The sequence below is a fragment of the Aotus nancymaae genome, unplaced genomic scaffold (assembly GCF_030222135.1).
Source record: "Aotus nancymaae isolate 86718 unplaced genomic scaffold, 86718_ANA_hifiasm-v0.15.2.pri h1tg000040l, whole genome shotgun sequence".
Lineage (NCBI taxonomy): Eukaryota > Metazoa > Chordata > Mammalia > Primates > Aotidae > Aotus > Aotus nancymaae.
Window position 1 is genome coordinate 102,266,791 of NW_026988454.1, and position 16,726 is coordinate 102,283,516.

At 39.1% G+C, this 16,726-nt stretch overlaps 2 protein-coding genes across 3 annotated transcripts; both read right to left on the minus strand.

The window, feature by feature from the left end:
* Window positions 1-5,353: 5,353 nt before the first annotated feature.
* On the minus strand, window positions 5,354-12,311 carry PTP4A1 (protein tyrosine phosphatase 4A1). 2 transcript variants are annotated; one of them, XM_012460900.2, is made up of 5 exons: window positions 11,762-12,311; window positions 10,135-10,227; window positions 9,650-9,780; window positions 9,338-9,412; window positions 5,354-8,646 (listed from the first exon to the last, which is right to left on the minus strand). In XM_012460900.2, exons 1-5 carry the CDS (start codon window positions 11,864-11,866, stop codon window positions 8,529-8,531), a joined length of 522 nt encoding a protein of 173 aa, XP_012316323.1. In that variant the 5' UTR covers window positions 11,867-12,311; the 3' UTR covers window positions 5,354-8,528. The 2 variants fall into 2 exon arrangements, with proteins under 2 accessions (XP_012316323.1, XP_064217003.1); XM_064360933.1 differs by having other exon boundaries at window positions 7,250-8,642; window positions 11,762-12,197.
* Window positions 12,216-15,928, minus strand: LOC135268357 (uncharacterized). The gene is made up of 2 exons (XM_064360935.1): window positions 15,850-15,928; window positions 12,216-12,311 (listed from the first exon to the last, which is right to left on the minus strand). Exons 1-2 carry the CDS (start codon window positions 15,886-15,888, stop codon window positions 12,216-12,218), a joined length of 135 nt encoding a protein of 44 aa, XP_064217005.1. The 5' UTR covers window positions 15,889-15,928.
* Between the last annotated feature and the right edge of the window lie 798 nt (window positions 15,929-16,726).

Genomic DNA, 16,726 nt, shown 5'->3' on the forward strand with positions numbered 1-16,726 from the left:
CTAATCCACCTGCCTCAGCCTCCCAAACTGCTGGGATTACAGACATGAGCCACCACGCCCGGTCAGTATTTGCTTCTTTAAATCTGGATTTTAATAGCATCCAGCTGATAGCTAGCTACCAATGAAAATTATTTGAATATACTTTTGCAGAAGGGGTATTTTAATATGTTTCTTTTGCAATCCAGAACCTTTAGGGAGAAGTTGTTTTGATTTAGATTAGTTGTTTTTATTATACTATAGCCAGTAGTTCATGTTTAAATTTTAACCTGGTAGTCTAAGTTCCACAAAGGTAAGGACCAGGTTTGTCTTCATCGCTTTGTCTTCATTGCCTGATATACAGGATGTAATGTTCATGCAGTGAGTGTCTATGGAATAAATGCATGATTTCCTGATTCTCAAGTTGAAGAACTGCGTAATTCCCTAAAGACTGGAATTTTAAAATCCTAGCATACATGATAAAAGTTAAGTCATATATGTCAAATACTAACTAGTAAAAACAGAACAAACTTTTATAGAGCTGTTTTCTTAGCAAACTGTCTGATTTTCTTATAATTGCATTCAAGTTAGGGGAAATACCACGGTAGAGATTTTTCTGAAACAGTTTCCTTGCAAAGGAAACAGATATTTAGATACAGTATGTTGAAACTGGGGGCAGGCCTGGCTGCAGGTATTATCATGTTACAGATTTTGTGTTATTATGATAATTAAAGAAACGAGCTATTGAGTTATTTCTCTCAGGCTGGATTCTTCATTGGCAAGAAATGGACGTTACTGGTGAAGTTCTGTGGCATCATCTCCACAACACTGTTGGCCTCTAGTGTGGGCAGGTCTCTAACAAGCAGGTAACTGAGTAAAAGAATCATAATGGATCACACCTACCTAAATCGCATTTGATCTAGTTGAACTCTGTTACTTACTCCTTCAATCTAGGGGCTTTTAGCTGCCTATTCATTGTTTTGAGTTCCTATGTTAATGAATCTGTAGTGAAGGTCCGCTTGTAAAATAGGTCTTTATTTTAGCATTAGTAGTGTCCAGTACATCCAAACCTATTTATTGGTCTTCTTCTTGCCAATGAATGTAGCCAATAACACAAGGTAAACAAATGAAACTGGAATTTAAGTTGCTGAATTTTATGAAGTTTTGAAAGTTGTCAGAATCAAAATGCAATCATTAATGTTAAAACAACAACAAAAAAAACTCTAGAGCCAGGAAAGGCCATGAAGAGAGAGTTCTCATGCTTATTTGCTTGATAACAAAGACTATCACAAAGGCTCTCCAAAAACCAACCTTGCACAAAGAACATTGCAACCTCATATAACAAATTCTTTTGCAAGGACATCTGCCCAGCAACTGCCTATCTAACCCTGGACTGCTGTCACCCTTGTTTTTGATCTTTGTTGCCAAGAATAATTATTTGAAAACAATTATGTCATCCTCATTCTTTTCTTAAAAACCTTTATATTCCTTTACCTTCCTGAATATAAGTAAACTATGAATATGCACATAGTTTACTCTGGCATGAATAATTCCACCGCAATGCCCTATTCCTAAATAAATAACTTTTCTTTTAGAGAGCCTCTCTCTGTTATTTAAGCTGACAAAGTCAGTGAAAGTGTTGCTTGAGAACTGCTCAAATAACAACAAAAGTTATTGTCGGATAAGGATCTGGCAGAGTTAAGTTAACTGAAAATTAAAAAGAGGAAAATTTATATGGTTGTATATAGTGCTTCAAGACAAAATTATCTAAATAATAACTGGCTAAGCCTGGCCTTTGGAAAAATTAAAGTCCTGAAAGATTTTTGCAGAAATTATCAAGCCTGTGATCACATTCTTCAAGTCAGAAGTGAAATGGACATTATGTTATCTCTTCCTCAAAAATCAACACTTGATGGCGGGGCACGGTGGCTCATGCCTGTAACTAAAGAAGGTCCCAAGGGCAATTCTTTTTATTATTTCACTATAAAATCTTTATTTTTTTCATGACTGAAAAGTAACAGCCAGGTGCAGAGGCTCAGGCCTGTAATCCCAGCACTTTGAGAGGCCGAGGCAGGCGGATCACCTAAGGTCAGGAGTTCAAGACCAGCCTGGCCAACATGGTGAAACCTCGTTTCTACTAAAAAACACAAAAATTAGCTGGACATGGTTGCGCACACCTGTAGTCCCAGCTACTCAGGAGGCTGAGGCAGGAGAACTACTCGAATCCAAGAGGCAGAGGTTGCAGTGAGCTGAGATCGCGTGCCACTGCACTTCAGTCTGGGCGACAGAGCAAGACTTCATCTCAAGAAAATAAATAAAATAAAATAAAATGCACTTGATTCATTAAATTGAATGAATGAGCTGTTTCATATTACTGTAGATACCTCCATTTTATTGTCACTTCCAAAAAATGTACGTATTGCCACTTATAAAAAAAAAAGTGTGTCAGTTTGGAAATCTTAAAAAATGAATAATGTCAACTTTTCCCAGTGTATTCTGCAGATCACTAATCTCAAGCAGTCATCTGTGAAAAAAAGGCATCTGCAGTGGTACAGAATGTTATCTGTTTCCCACACCCTATTCTCTATTCTGTTCTGTTTCCAAAAGGTTGATCTGTATAGACTGCAGGTCCCTTTGCCTTCTGCCTGGGGAGAGGGGAAAAGGGAGACCAGTAGGACATCAAAGGGGTTGCAGAAATGAGGCTGAATATTTCTTGGTCTTTTATTGGCCTCCACCTGAATTGCTGTTAGTTGGCTTATCTTCCAACTAAGGTCACAGCTTCTTTGAGGGAAGTCCTATCCATTTAGCTCTTCTCTTCCATCCCAGTAACTGGTCCCCCTGCCTTGCCTCTTTAGACTGAGAGGCGGCAACAGCATTGCAACATCCCAGTTGGTTTCCCTTTATTAAATGCTTCTTTTGCCAGGAGCAGTGGCTCATGCCTGTAATCCCAGCACTTTGGGAGGCTGAGACTATGGGGTTTTCTAGATATAGGATCATGTCATCTGCAATGAGAGACAGTGTGATTTTCTCTCTTTCTGTTTGAATAGGTGTTCTTTCTTTCTCTTGCCTGTTTGCCCTGGCCAGAACTTCCAATACTATGTTGAATAGGAGTGGTAAGAGAGGGTGTCCTTGTCTTGTGCCTGTTTTCAAGGGGAATGCTTCTGGCTTTTGCCCATTCAGTATGATATTGAAATAAATGGTTCTTACTATTTTGTGCTATGTTCCATCAATAACTAGTTTATTGAGAGTTTTTAAACATGATGGGGATATTGAATTTTATCCAAGGCCCTTTCTGCATTTGTTGAGATAATCATGTGATTTTTGTGTTTAGTTGTTTTTGTGATGTGTTATAATATGTTTATTGATTTACATATGTTAAACCAGCTTTGCATCCCAGAGATAAAGCCAACTAGATCGTGGAGGGTAAACTTTTTGATGTGCTGCTGGATTGAGTTTGCCAGTATTTTATTAAGGATTTTTGCATCAATGCTCATCAGGTATATTGGCCTGAAGTATTTTGTTCTTGTATCTTTATTACGCTTCTTAACCACTGTGAGTGAGCAATCTGTTTTCTTCTAAGACACTGACTTATACAATGGCTAAATACAATATCGTTCTCTTGGAAAGATTAAAAATTCACACCAGCATATTAAAGGTTATAATATTGCAATAAATAATATCTAAGGTTAGCCCAGTTCTCCAATTTACCTAAGACGGTCCGTTGAAAACATTTGATTATAAAATTCCTTGCCTTAAAAACTACAAAACCAAACTTGGCCGAGGGCAGTGGCTCACTTCGGGAGGCCGAGGCAGGCGGATCACTTGAGCTCAGGAGTTTTGAGATCAGCCTGGGCAACATGGTGAAACCCCGTTTCTACTTAAAAATACAAAAGTTAGCCAGGCGTGATGGTGCATGCTTGTAGTCCCACCTACTCAGGAGGCTGAGGTAGGAGTATCACTTGAACCCAGAAGGTTGAGGCTGCAGTGAGCCAAGATTGTACCACTGCTGAGGTAGGAGTATCACTTGAACCCAGAAGGTTGAGGCTGCAGTGAGCCAAGATTGTACCACTGCACTAAAACCTGGGTGCCAAGTGAGACCGTCTCAAAAAAAAAAAAAAAGGAAATGCAGCAAGCACTACACACACACACACACACACACACACAATTATGGGCAATCATTATAAGCATCTAATTGTTCTGTGCAGTGTCTGAAATATCGATGTCCTTAAGGTCAATTGAGGTCTATAAGCTTAAAGCTGCTAGTCATAGCATTGACTTGTCCCGAATGGCTGTACTTTTTATATTGTATAGTTTTTATGATTCAAAATGTCTCTTGGCATCAGGCTCACAAGTGTATCTTAATTGCTATCCTCATGCTTCTCAACTTCGGTGCCTGAACTTCACGACACCTATTTTGGCTGCCTGGAAATTTTAACCCTGTATGTATGGCATTTCAGTTGTGTAGAATGTTGCTATGGATGTACTCCCCTAAATCTTCAGGTGGAGGTGATTAATTCTGCGTAGTTCTGGCCCTTCGACACATGATAGAATTGCTCTGAGTACAAGTGACACGTATGATTTTTTAGTCAAGCATTTAATCACCAAGTGAGACACTAAATCTCTTTTTGCCTTCTGTCACGGCTAGCACTGTTCCAAAGAGTAGATGCTCCATTAGCCTGGGCCCTTATGATGGACATAAATTTTAACAAATAATTCTTAAACTGTCTTAGTTACTGAGACTTCAGGGTTGTTTGTTCCTGCAGCATAATTTAACCTATTCTGATTTACTTCAAATAAAGGTTTTTCTGCAAAGGTAGAAAAAGGGCTCAATTTAAATGAAGAAAATTATGAATAATTCTCATAAATGAAGAAAATTATAATACAGTCTTCACAAGGAATTTTCTTTAAGGAAAATGAGGATTTCAACAAGCAAGAGTTCAAAACTCAGAATTGCTTTAATTAGTTATGTAAAAGTCCTGCATATTTATTTACATAACTGTGTGGTGTAGAGAACAGGCTCAAACACAGGTTTGAATTCCTGACTTCTACCACTTATTAGCTAGTCTCCTATCTGGAGGCTCAAATCCCTTACTATAAAATTGGGACAAGACTGTTGGAAGGGAATCAAATTATAAAAATTACCTGACAATAAAATCATTAATAAATGGTAGCTATCAATTTATTGCTACTTTGCAGAAAGTACATTAACTGGCTTCTCTGGCAATATATATAATTATAAAATCACCATCAGTCCTTTCATTCATACCTTAACATATGTAACTGGTTTAATTCATTGAAGGCAAATATAAATTTTCCCCTACTTTCCTTTCAACTACATAGGCTGGTTACCCCAAATGTAACAGAGAAACATTAAGTGTCACTTTTAAACCAGTCTTTAATTTTCAATTCAGGTGTGAGGCACATATATACACACATATTAATTTAAGGAAGCAAGAATGTAGAATATAAACATGTAAGGCAGACACTACTTCATGTATTTTGTTTAAAAGTTACTCTGAAATAACTTCATTGTTTACATGTAAAAGAAAAATATCATTTATACTTCCACTTCCCTTTGAAGTATTCTCAAATTATATTTCCTGAAACTCTAATAGAAAACATTCTCTCTTAATCATGGCAAGGGGTGGGGTACTCATTGGTGACCAAAATCTGGTGACACCATCTTTCATGTTCTTTGCCATACTCTTAAATGCTCAGCAAACAGTAAATATTGACCAGATGATAAAAGATAGATTTCTAGAGATTGAGATTTTTTAGCCAAGTTGAGGGACCACAACATTTTGAAGCACTCCAGAAGGGGGATGTGATTAAATGTGACTGCATGCCTAGGCTAGCTGCTTCTAGGTATAAAGCTGTGTTAAGGCATGGGAATAGGAGAGCAATGCCCTAGGGAAAGGAGGGCACTAGGGGAAACAATGGTTGCAGTGCACTGCAGAATGACCAACTGCACCTATTTCTAGAGTTTTCCTTCAACTGAAAAGAGACAGCATTTTCTTATGATTCAGTAACTGCATTACTTACATCAGCAACATTATGGTTTCAATAGACAAGCCGAGGCAACTAGTATCTATTTACATCATCCCATTAAGGGTATCCAAACCCAACTAACCAAATTTTAGACACCATCAGATAATTTCTTGCATTCAAGACTTCAACTCATAACTCTGAATTCTTATTAGATATAAGGAATCTAAGATATGTTATAGGCATTCCTATAATTAGCCATATTTACAAGATACAAAATATTTGGATAAAAAGCAAATTTCATCACATTGTATATTGTACAGATAAGGTTTATAAAGTAAATTTATTTTTAGCACCATATATACAATCCAACATTGCAAATTAATTTTTCAAACTCAAAAGGTATTTTTCATTAATCATGATGGTACATCCTCTCTCTCAATAAACACAAATGCTGTTTTATGGGTTGTGTGGTAATAGTTTAACATTTAGTAATTGGTTATATAAAATTATGTTCTTATCAAGACTAGGCTGTATTTCCTTAAAAAAAACAGCTCAGGTTAACCAATAGCCAAAAATTTGTGATTATTATCACAAATAATCCAAGATTTAAATAACCATGGGCCTCCAGAGGGCCCTGTTCTTCCCTTTGCCCTCTCTAAATTTCAGGAATAGAATATATTAGGCGTTTAAATGGTATGAAGAGATGGCATTAGAAACACAAGGTGGAGTACCACTTTTTACTTGAACTTTGAATCCTTTACATTTGTCACTGCTATTGAAAAAAAATTAGACAAAGACATCTACCACTTTTAGATTAACATGAACTATCAAAGGAATTATTTTAGATCACTAAAGGAAACTTAACATTAAGCCTTCAATGTGCCAAATACTAATGTTTAAACTAATTTCAAAATAGATAATGTAATTATTAATTTGCAAAGGAGAAAACTGAGGCTCAGAAGTTGCACAAAACCATTAATTAGTGGTACTGAGCTTTAGAAATCTAGGCTGTCCCCTACTATACAAGATTTCTCCTCAGTACACAATAAACTGGTTCAAAATTATCTAGACCTTTAAAATGTAATCGAAAGTGCTTTTAGTATTAAACCGTTTTCATGAATGACCCTAACAAATTTTGTCTAAAAGCTTACTAAAATGCTGACTTCATTTATAATCCTTCATTTGTAAAAAGATGAGGACACACTTTACATCAAATGGCATTAAGTGAAGTGCAATTCATTTTGTTTTCTACAAAACAAGTTAATTTTAAGCAAAACAATCTCAATGATGATAAATGCATTTCATTATTTATTTAGATGTTTAAGCTCTCGCACTAAGTTTTTACAAGCTGGTGAACACTGACAAATTATTTCTCCCACAGAACTATAACCACACATCCCCAGACAGTATAAATACATGGTTGAACTAACATTAATACACATCACCATTTTATCAATTACATAATAAAACAAATTATCAAGTATCCAAATATTAACTTACACAGCTCAAAAGGCATATAAAATATTAGATGTCTGCTCAATTCATTAGCAGAGACCCACTTCTTTTTTTGCAAGAGAGGCTTGGAAGGAAAAAAAAAGAATCACACTTTCAAACAAAAATAAGTTGGTAAACAACTTCTGATAAGTATGGAAAAAAAATTACAAGAATTTCAGGAAGTTTATGATTACAATAACAAAGCATCTCTACCTTTTAAAAAAATATTTTACTAAATTAAAGAGCATATTCTACATGTTCTGCACAAGACAAAGGCAACATTTTGCTAAAAATAATTAACAGCCCCCTCCCATTCTTTCTCAGGCCCTCCCTGTTAAGTTGCACCTCAGAGTGCAAACATTAAATTAACTGTAAGGCTTTTTTGTCTGAAGACATTAAAGACATGTGCTTCTGTACAATGTAGATTTTCAAAATGGAGGTTTTTTATAACAGCACAAAGTGAGATTTATAGAAACACATTAAATAATCACTGTAAGACTTGGTTAAAAAAAAAAATCAATGGTTAAACAAACCTGATGTATACTGGTATGAATGTGGGAGATGTAAACATAAAGCAAGCAGGCAAATAACCATGTAGGCCCTACTTTCAATGTCTGAAATGATTGCAGGAATAAACCACTTAAGGTCTAGAGTGTTCATAGTTCCTGGGATTTAGTTCTGTATGGTACTAAAATATATAATATTGTGCTGGGTATTTTGGCACCTAAATCTTCCTACATATGTATTGATAAGATTCTGGCATGGGAATAGATTGAAACAAGTCATAACTCAATACTACATGATTTTGGGAATGGTCAATTGGTACGAATGACAGACACGTTTTATATGCTGACAACAAGAATCTTTTGCCAAGTGTCCAAATAGGTTGACTGTAACCCAAACACAGAGGTTGCCAAATCTGTCTAGCTTGTGGCCTGGTAAAAATGCCTTTCAATACTCCTGTGGAAGCTTCATTAGACTTACTCACTAAGCCAACATGTTGGCTAATATGTATAACAAATTAGGTTGTATCTCAGATTCCACTTTCAATAGCATTAGGCACCCCAGTTTTACTGAATGCAACAGTTGTTTCTATGACCGTTGGAATCTTTGAAGCGCAGCCGCATTTTAGGACGATACTTCTCCAAATACAAAAGTTGCTTGCTGTTAAAAGCTCCACGTCGCTTTCTGGGAGGAAAAAAAAATTGAAAGTATTACAACAAAAGCCCCCTACAGTAATATTTAGTGTCTATGGACAACTATCACCTCTCTTGTGGCAATTTATCTTTTGATTAATTAGGCTGCGACCTGATGCAGAAAGGAATATGAACAGGCACATCAGTGCAAATGGAAAAATCATACAAAGTTAATTTTCTATATATCTTCTTTTGAGTACTGGTTACAATAGCCACAAATCCATTTATACTTAAGTCCAAGATAAGACAAAACTAATATATAGTGAAGTCAGAAGTTGCCTCTGCTGGCAGGGAAGATGACTACAAAAGTCACAAAGGTATTTTCTAGAGCACTCAAAATATTCTATGCACTGTATTAGATGGTTAATTTTGCTGTTATTGTCAACTGGTCTCCTTTGGAGACCTGTGCATTTTACTGTAAAAATGCAAACTAATAAGCAACTTATTCAATAAAGTATTTAAAGCAAAACAGTAATTCAAAGAATCTTGCTGGATTAGAATCTTAGTAATATGCACATCTGCATGAAATGCAAAAAAAAATGTAAGATCTTGATTTCCTGGTTTTAATCCTATCTCAAAAAATAACCATAATGATTAGATGGACTATTAGGCTCTTACTTAAACTCACCGACATTCAACAAGGAAATGAAAGAGTGCAAATGAAAAGAGAATCCATTACTTACTGTCTTATGAATTGTACTGCATCTTCATACTTCATTCCACCTTCAATTAATGCTAGGGCAACAAGTACTGGAGCTCTGTTCAGATAAGAATTTTGATAAATAGTTTTTTCAAAACTGAATCCTGGTAAACTTTTATCTCCAAACATTCCCCAACCCAGAAGTATCATTATCTACCACCCTTCCTATTTAAGTAATTAATACTCATAACAAATGCTGACTTTATAGTAAAAAATTAGAAGATTTTTTCAAGTTTCAGTATTTTTTATATCAACCCACATTTTTACTTAGAATCAAACTGATAAATTCATTTACCTCCCAAGGCCTGCAACGCAATGAACAGCAATACAACAACCAGGTTCTTCACGAAACTTAATTTTTACAAGACTTAACCAGTCATCAACAATCTGGTTGGACGGTGGTGCCCCATCATCAAAAGGCCAATCCTAAGTCAAAAGAATAAACATTTTAGATCATTAATATAAATACTGTAGTAATAATTCTAAATTTCTAACATCAAAATGTTTTCAAAAGCATTCTCATTTTAATGTTTAATCACATCTTATTAAACCTTTGTCCACAAAATGTGACTAAATGCTCAATCTTTACAAAAATGTTTCACAACTTCAAATCCTTGCTTAGCTTTTCATCTTTATCTAAAAATTAAGACATTGCATAATAATTAAAATTTTTTAGCTTTTTGAAGTCTATTTATGACTTAAATATTTATTTGAATTTACTATTTGAATAAACTTTTGTAACACAGCACCATAAACACATAGGAACTGTTAAATACTTACGAGAACACGGATACCTTCTTTCTCCACAAGAGTAGTGTCATAAGTTGCTTCACATACTCTCACTATTGTGGTAACTCCATACTTCTTAAGTTCCTGGATAAAACATATATTAAAAAAATCTTAATGAAGCCTTTATAACCACGTCACTATTACACATGTTCTATTCTGATCATTAAGTATGGTGGTGAACAGAAAATCATTAAAGAGGGCACAGAAGCAAATTTTGTTTTAAATGACAATACTAGTTCTTTATAGTCATGGTAACACTGGACAGACTGGGATGAAACATTAACCAAAAGGGGCTAGCAGCAACGCAGAGAAAGGTAAATATAACTAAAGGAATCATTTATAAACTAATCAAGTAATCTGATCTGACTCAATTATACTCATTCCTTAAACTTTTACCCATTTGAAGTACATAAAATGAGGCCTTAAAAGTGTAGTCAAAGATTCTAGAATCCTGCCCGGTGAGGTGGCTCACACCTGTAATCCCAGCACTTTGGGAGGACGAGGCAGGCGGATCACCTGAGGTCAGCGGTTCAAGACCAGCCGGACCAACATGGAGAAACCCCCATTTCTTTAATTAAAAAAAAAAAAAAATTATAGAATCCTGAAAATACGGTAAAAAAGCCCACATTCCATTTAAAACTACAAGCTTCAAAACACATTACTGCTAATTACTATTTTTAAAACTACTAATTATTACTAATTATAACTCTCCTGACATTTATAATATATATATGTGGTAATCAAAAATAAAAGCACCATTATAGTATTTCCCAGCCTGGGCTTGGTGGGGTGGCTTATGTCTGTAATCCCAGCACTTTGGAAGGCTGAGGCTGACAGATCACTTGAGGTCAGGAGTTTGAGACCAGCCTGGCAAACATAGTGAAACCCTGTCTCTACTAAAAATACAAAAACTACCCAGACACTGTGGTAAGCCTGTAGTCCCAGCTACTCGGGAGGCTGAGGCTGGAGAATCACTTGAATCTAGGAGGCAGAGGTTGCAGTGAGCTAACACCACTGCACTCCAGTCTGGCAAAGTATTTCCCCATGTTCTGAGAGGCCTATTTGCTGTTTTTGCTGTTTCTTAACAACTGTCGATATTTATAAAATAAAACATGTACATATCTGGATATATTATTCAGCATTCTATTCCTTTCTCCTAGTAAAAAGAGGTAGGTAGAGTTTCGGCTTCATAGCTACCATTAGGAGGGAACAGAATTAGTAATTGAAAATTGGATTCTAAGCATCAAATGGAGTCCAAGAAAAACCAACTTTGGTTTATAGCTTTTGTCATCAGGTTAAGCAGATATATTTAAAAAAATTCATAAATGGCAGCCTTTCCCATGTAAATTTCTTACAAGCTAAGTGAGAGCTCTACTGTTTTGCTGTCCACATATCAATTTAAGCAACATAGTTCAGATGTATGAACTATCAACTCAAGCACATGCCCTTCTCAAAATGTATAAATATACCTATAACCTACAGAAGATACTGGTATTTATTTCTGGGAACTGTAATTGTAGCTACACCATTTCATATTTTCCAAAGTAGTATTTATTTTGTTAGCTATAAGCTATTATATTGCAATCAGCATAAGATATTCAAATGTATCAAATCTTACCTCTATAAATTTGTTTAAGGTCGCATTGGTTGGATTGTGTGTAATAAGAAATCTCATGTTCTTGTATGTGACTTCCACGGGGGCTGGGCGGTTCATTCGAGCCATGTTAATTTAGTTAAAAAACACTCAATAGGGTTATGAAATAATTTAAAAAACTGAATACGGAAATGATGCAAAGAAACTGAAGTCTACTTCAATATACTCCACTTGAAATTCTCAGTGCTTTGAGTATGAAGTTGTTAAGTAATGATAAATGAAATGAACCTCCTAACAAGAAGCAGCAATTCTTCAATCCAGTAATACTGAGGCAACAGAAAAGAAGTGCACTGAGGTTTACCCCATCCAGGTCAGAACTCTTGTAAAATGCTCTGTGGATTTCAATTAAACACTTCTGTGTCCAGGATAACCACTCTTATGGGGGCTTCTTGGTGGAGTAGCAATCAATTTCTACAGTTCACTTGTCTGCATAGAGGTCGTGCTGTGCCTGGCAGTAATCTCCACTGCCCTTCAGAAACTCCATAAATGTGTGACCAAGAACACCACAGAATTGCTATTTAAAAGAAAAAGAGAGGGGAAAAAAAAGAAGAGAAGTTATTTTCCAATTCAAAAGAAATATATTATGCTTTTACACTATTTAAGTGCACAACTATCTTTCTAATAAAGCAGGGCCAGGGCCACTTTATCAACTTTTACTTGAATTGCAAAACTCAAGGGGTGAATACAGATTAAATCATCAATGATCTATTATCAAGATTCTTAAAACAAAACAAAACAAAACAAAAAAAAACACCATTGTTACATTTTGGTGAAATTCATACATAACACATACACATTGATACAAACTTCACAGATAACTCTGAAGTTATTAGTCTTGCATGATTTACTTAACTCATAAACTGACACATCTAAGTTCCTTTTCAATTTTTTGCTTTTATATCCTTTTCTTAGACTGATTTAAGTGCTTCTATATTTAGAATCTCACTTTATCCTTAACAATCTGTTATCATTCCCATTTAATTGAAGATGAGGAAAATGAGTCTGAAAATCAACTTGTTATATGAAATATCATAAGAATGTACACTTATGCATTTAAAAGAACGAACTCCCATAACAATAAAGAAAATGTTCATAATTTTAATAATATTCTTTTATATTTTAAAACAAAAATTTCACATATACAACTCAAAACTGAAATCCAACTCAGAGAAGCGGGGAGAAAGGGAGGTTGAAGGTGGAAGTGGTAGGTCTCAAAAGCAAAGTAACTGCTGCCACCAATAAATATAAATAAATATGTATTTATATTTTCTCTAAGTTCTCTCTTAAGAGCTAAACCATTTGTATGCCAATAACAAACATAAAATGATACTTTCAAATATGTACATGGAAGACATTGATGTTAATAATTAGTCTTCTCTAAAATAGTTTATAAGGTACCTTGTGTACTTGGGAGTAAAGAGGGGACTAAGGAAAGTATTAATAACAGGTTAACAAGAGCACTAAGTCTCAGCCACTGCCTCAAGCACTTCATGTGTACTCTCATTAACAAACAAAATGTTTTAACAAAAGGTTCCATTAGTTTCCATGCTTAAATTTAAGCATTTGAAAGCTTAAAATTAAAATCCAACAATCTGCTCCCATTTTCATTTTATACCTTTAAATAGTCCCATGCTAGTTATAGTTTCTAGAACTTTGCCAAATTTTGAAAAATAATTCTTATGGTGATCTGAGATTCCAGAAAACCTCGTCAAAAACCCAGTCTACTTTTCTGGCAAAACACAGGAACTAGCATTAGCAGTCATTTATCAAAAGGTCCCATAAGGAAGGTGACTTTCATTATCACAAGTTTGTTGAAACAAGCCCTCACAGATTACTTCACCTAGTTGGTCAGCTGGCTTAAAAAAATCGTGTCTAAATTACTATTAAAGACATCGCAGTTACAGTGAATAGAGATTGTAGTAATCTTTCATTATACTTTCACCCCAAATTCTAAATACTAACTCCGTAGAATATAATAAAAAGTGTATTCTGACATAAAATGACATAAAATGATCTTTAAAAGCTTTTTAAATGACTCATCACAGTGTTCTAATTTCCAGGTACTACCGTTTTTCAATTAAAAGCTGATTTGAGACAGTATTTCACACCATTAATTCCATATTTAATAGCTAAAACTCCTGTTGGCTACAACCTAGTCTGGCCATATCCCTTCATGTAAGTAAACACTTTCATCAGGAAGCAAATAAAGCACTATATTAATTCCTTTTCTGAACAGGTTATTTTTTACTGAGTGGAGCCACCCAGTGGCTGGGGGGACTCATCTGTTAAATAAAGCAGTGGTGACCACTGATAGCTTTCTGTTATGCCCAAGACACTCCTCCATTCCCAATCTCCTACCCACAGGAAAAACTATCCATGATGGGGATTTTTTTTCCTCCCACATATCAGTTGCATTATAATCACAATCATACACAAGGGGGAAGAGAAGGAAAGAGCAATTTCTGTGCAGAAGCTTAAGTCACTACCATACTGCAGCGTCAAGCCAACTAATGTGTGTAAGTCCTTTGTCAAATAATTCATTGGACAGTCTGTTCCACATCTACTTAGGTCTTAGGCAAGGCACTTAACAAAGCATGTGTAAAATATTGCTCACTCTTGGGAATGATCTAATTTTCTAGTTTTCAACTAACTGAGAAACAGGAAGCACTGCCTCAGAATCTGGATGTCTAGCAGGCCAACGGTTCCAATCATAGTGTAAACAACAACTTAATACTCGTGGAGTGGTGGATAATTCCGCGGAAAGAAGATTAAAAAAAAAAAACCCTCAGAATTCTGGCTCTGGTTGGCTGCTGCTGCCACAACCCAACAGGAGGCAACAACATATTACACCAGAGTTCAGGAACAGTTTTAAACACTCCTCGATTAAAAGGCGCCATCCAGGGCCCTTCCAAAATTGGCAGGGAAAACGTATGCTACTGCCCGGACGGGAAGTCCTATGCTTCAGTGTAACTAACAGTAGCCCTGGCAGTTTCCAAGACGCTACGACCTAGGCCATTTCTCGATGACTGGCCCAGAGAAAGGACAAGACTCGACATGTTCCCATTATCCCGAGCCCGAGGTGGGGCGATAAATCCGGAACAGCTCGAATTACCAGGTGGAGCCTGGGAGGAGGGCGGGGCGGAGAGCCGGAGTTCTCACTTAGCAGAACCCCTCTTTGGCCCGGGCAGGAGTGCAGCTCGTGGAATGCCCCCGAGGGTCGCCGCCCTGTGCACACGGCCGTGTGCTCTCGAGCCCGCCCGCTGCGCCCCCTCTCCGCGCCGCAATCACGGGTTCGCGCCGCGCCTTCAGTCAGGCGCGGGCGCCGAGGCCATTTTGTCTGTGGCTCGGTCCCGGCCGTCGAGCACAGGAGTGCGGCTGCACTCAGCGGCCGTTCCGCGCTCACCCGGGAACTCCGAGAAGCTCGGGGCCCAGATCGTTACCACCAGTGCCGGGCTGTCCCGTCTACCCCACGCCTGCCTGGATCTGGAGGCGAACCCGCCACCGCCGCGCCCTCCCCGTATCCGGCTCCGCAGTGACACGCGCAGCCCTCGCCCCACCCCGGGCCACGTCTCCCGCTCCCAGTGCAGCCACTCTCCTCCGGCCGAACAAAGAGGCCCCGGGACGCCGCGGAGCCTGCCGTGCCCGGACGGGGCGCGCCAGACCAAAGGGCCAAGGGCGGAGACGGCGGTCACAAAGCGGCTTTTGTGCCACCCACCCGGCCCGCTGTGGAAGCCGAAACTGCCCCCAGCAGCCGCACAGGACGGACCGCGCCGCCCCCGTTGCCCTGGGCTCGTGAGGGACTGAAAAGCCGGTGCCTCCGGCGGCCAACGGCCACGCAGTAGCCCTGAGGGGCCAGGCGTCTGCCTCTGCACAGCCCGCCGCAATCGGCCGGCCACAGGGCCGTAACCCGCCCGCTCCCAGCGGGACCCACCGGAACCGCAACCCGGGGCAACCTGGAGCGGTCGCCGGGCTCCGAACAAAGGCGACAGCCGGCATGGGGAGGCCGGTCGTGGATTCCCAGCCTTAGAGGCGGCGGTGCGACGGCTACTCACAGGAATATGTTTACTCATTGAAGATTGTGGCCTAATCATACAGCCGGTCCCGAGGCGGCGGCGACACAGGCAGTGGCGGCGGCTGCAGGGCAGGAGGCGGCGGTGGTCGTGGCGGAGCGGCGGCGGCGGCGATGCAGGCGGCGGCGGGGGCACCAGACTCTACCATGCAGTGAGCGGCTCCGAGCAGAGCGCGTAGCCTAGCCGGCCCGCAGCCGAAGGAGCCAATACACGCGCCGAGGCGCCCTTGCGTCACAAGCCCTCCCCTTTATAGCCAGCGCGACGTGCACCCCTGCAGCCACCAATCGCGGCCTGGAACTGCGGGCCAGGCGCCGACAGGCGGGGGCGGAGGCCCGCCCCCCGCGGACGTCACTCCGCGGCGGCCGCCACCGGTGTGAACCGGTTGATGAATGGCTAAGCGCCGAGCCGGAGCATCCCCGGGCGGGGGAGGGAAGGGGCTGCCAGGGGGACTCCGGGATGCAGGAAGCCTGAGGTTAAGAAGGGGTGGGAGCCAGAGAGATTCAGCTCTATCGACTGAAGGGAATCACGCTGCAAACTGCGTTTCGCCTAATTAAAACCATCCAGGAGTACACGCATGTCACCTGAGGAGACTGGAAGTTTGCCTCAATCGTAAAATGCAGTCCCTGTAGGGCTGGAACTGCGTCTCAATGTCGACCCTGCTTTCTAATGCCTTAACCACGGTCATCTTTGCCAGTGGTTTACCTTGGAACCTGAGCCTGGAGTACCTTCGTCATCAAATAATATTTATGTCGCATGACCGCTGTACCCGGTGACTCAACACCTTGCCTGCCACGGCCTTAGGCTTGATCAAGATGAATTCTTGTCCCTGGGGGCGCTTTCAAGCGGGGAGAAACTTACC

Coding starts and splice junctions, on each gene's coding strand:
- LOC135268357 (XM_064360935.1), bottom strand. CDS start 15,888: ATGATTAGGCCACAATCTTCAATGAGTAAACATATTCCT. Junction 12,312..15,849: donor CAATGAGTAAACATATTCCT/GTGAGTAGCCGT, acceptor TCTTTTAAATAG/CAATTCTGTGGTGTTCTTGG.
- PTP4A1 (XM_064360933.1), bottom strand. CDS start 11,866: ATGGCTCGAATGAACCGCCCAGCCCCCGTGGAAGTCACATACAAGAAC. Junction 10,228..11,761: donor CCTTAAACAAATTTATAGAG/GTAAGATTTGAT, acceptor TGTTTTATCCAG/GAACTTAAGAAGTATGGAGT. Junction 8,643..9,337: donor GCAGTACAATTCATAAGACA/GTAAGTAATGGA, acceptor CCTCCCAGAAAG/CGACGTGGAGCTTTTAACAG.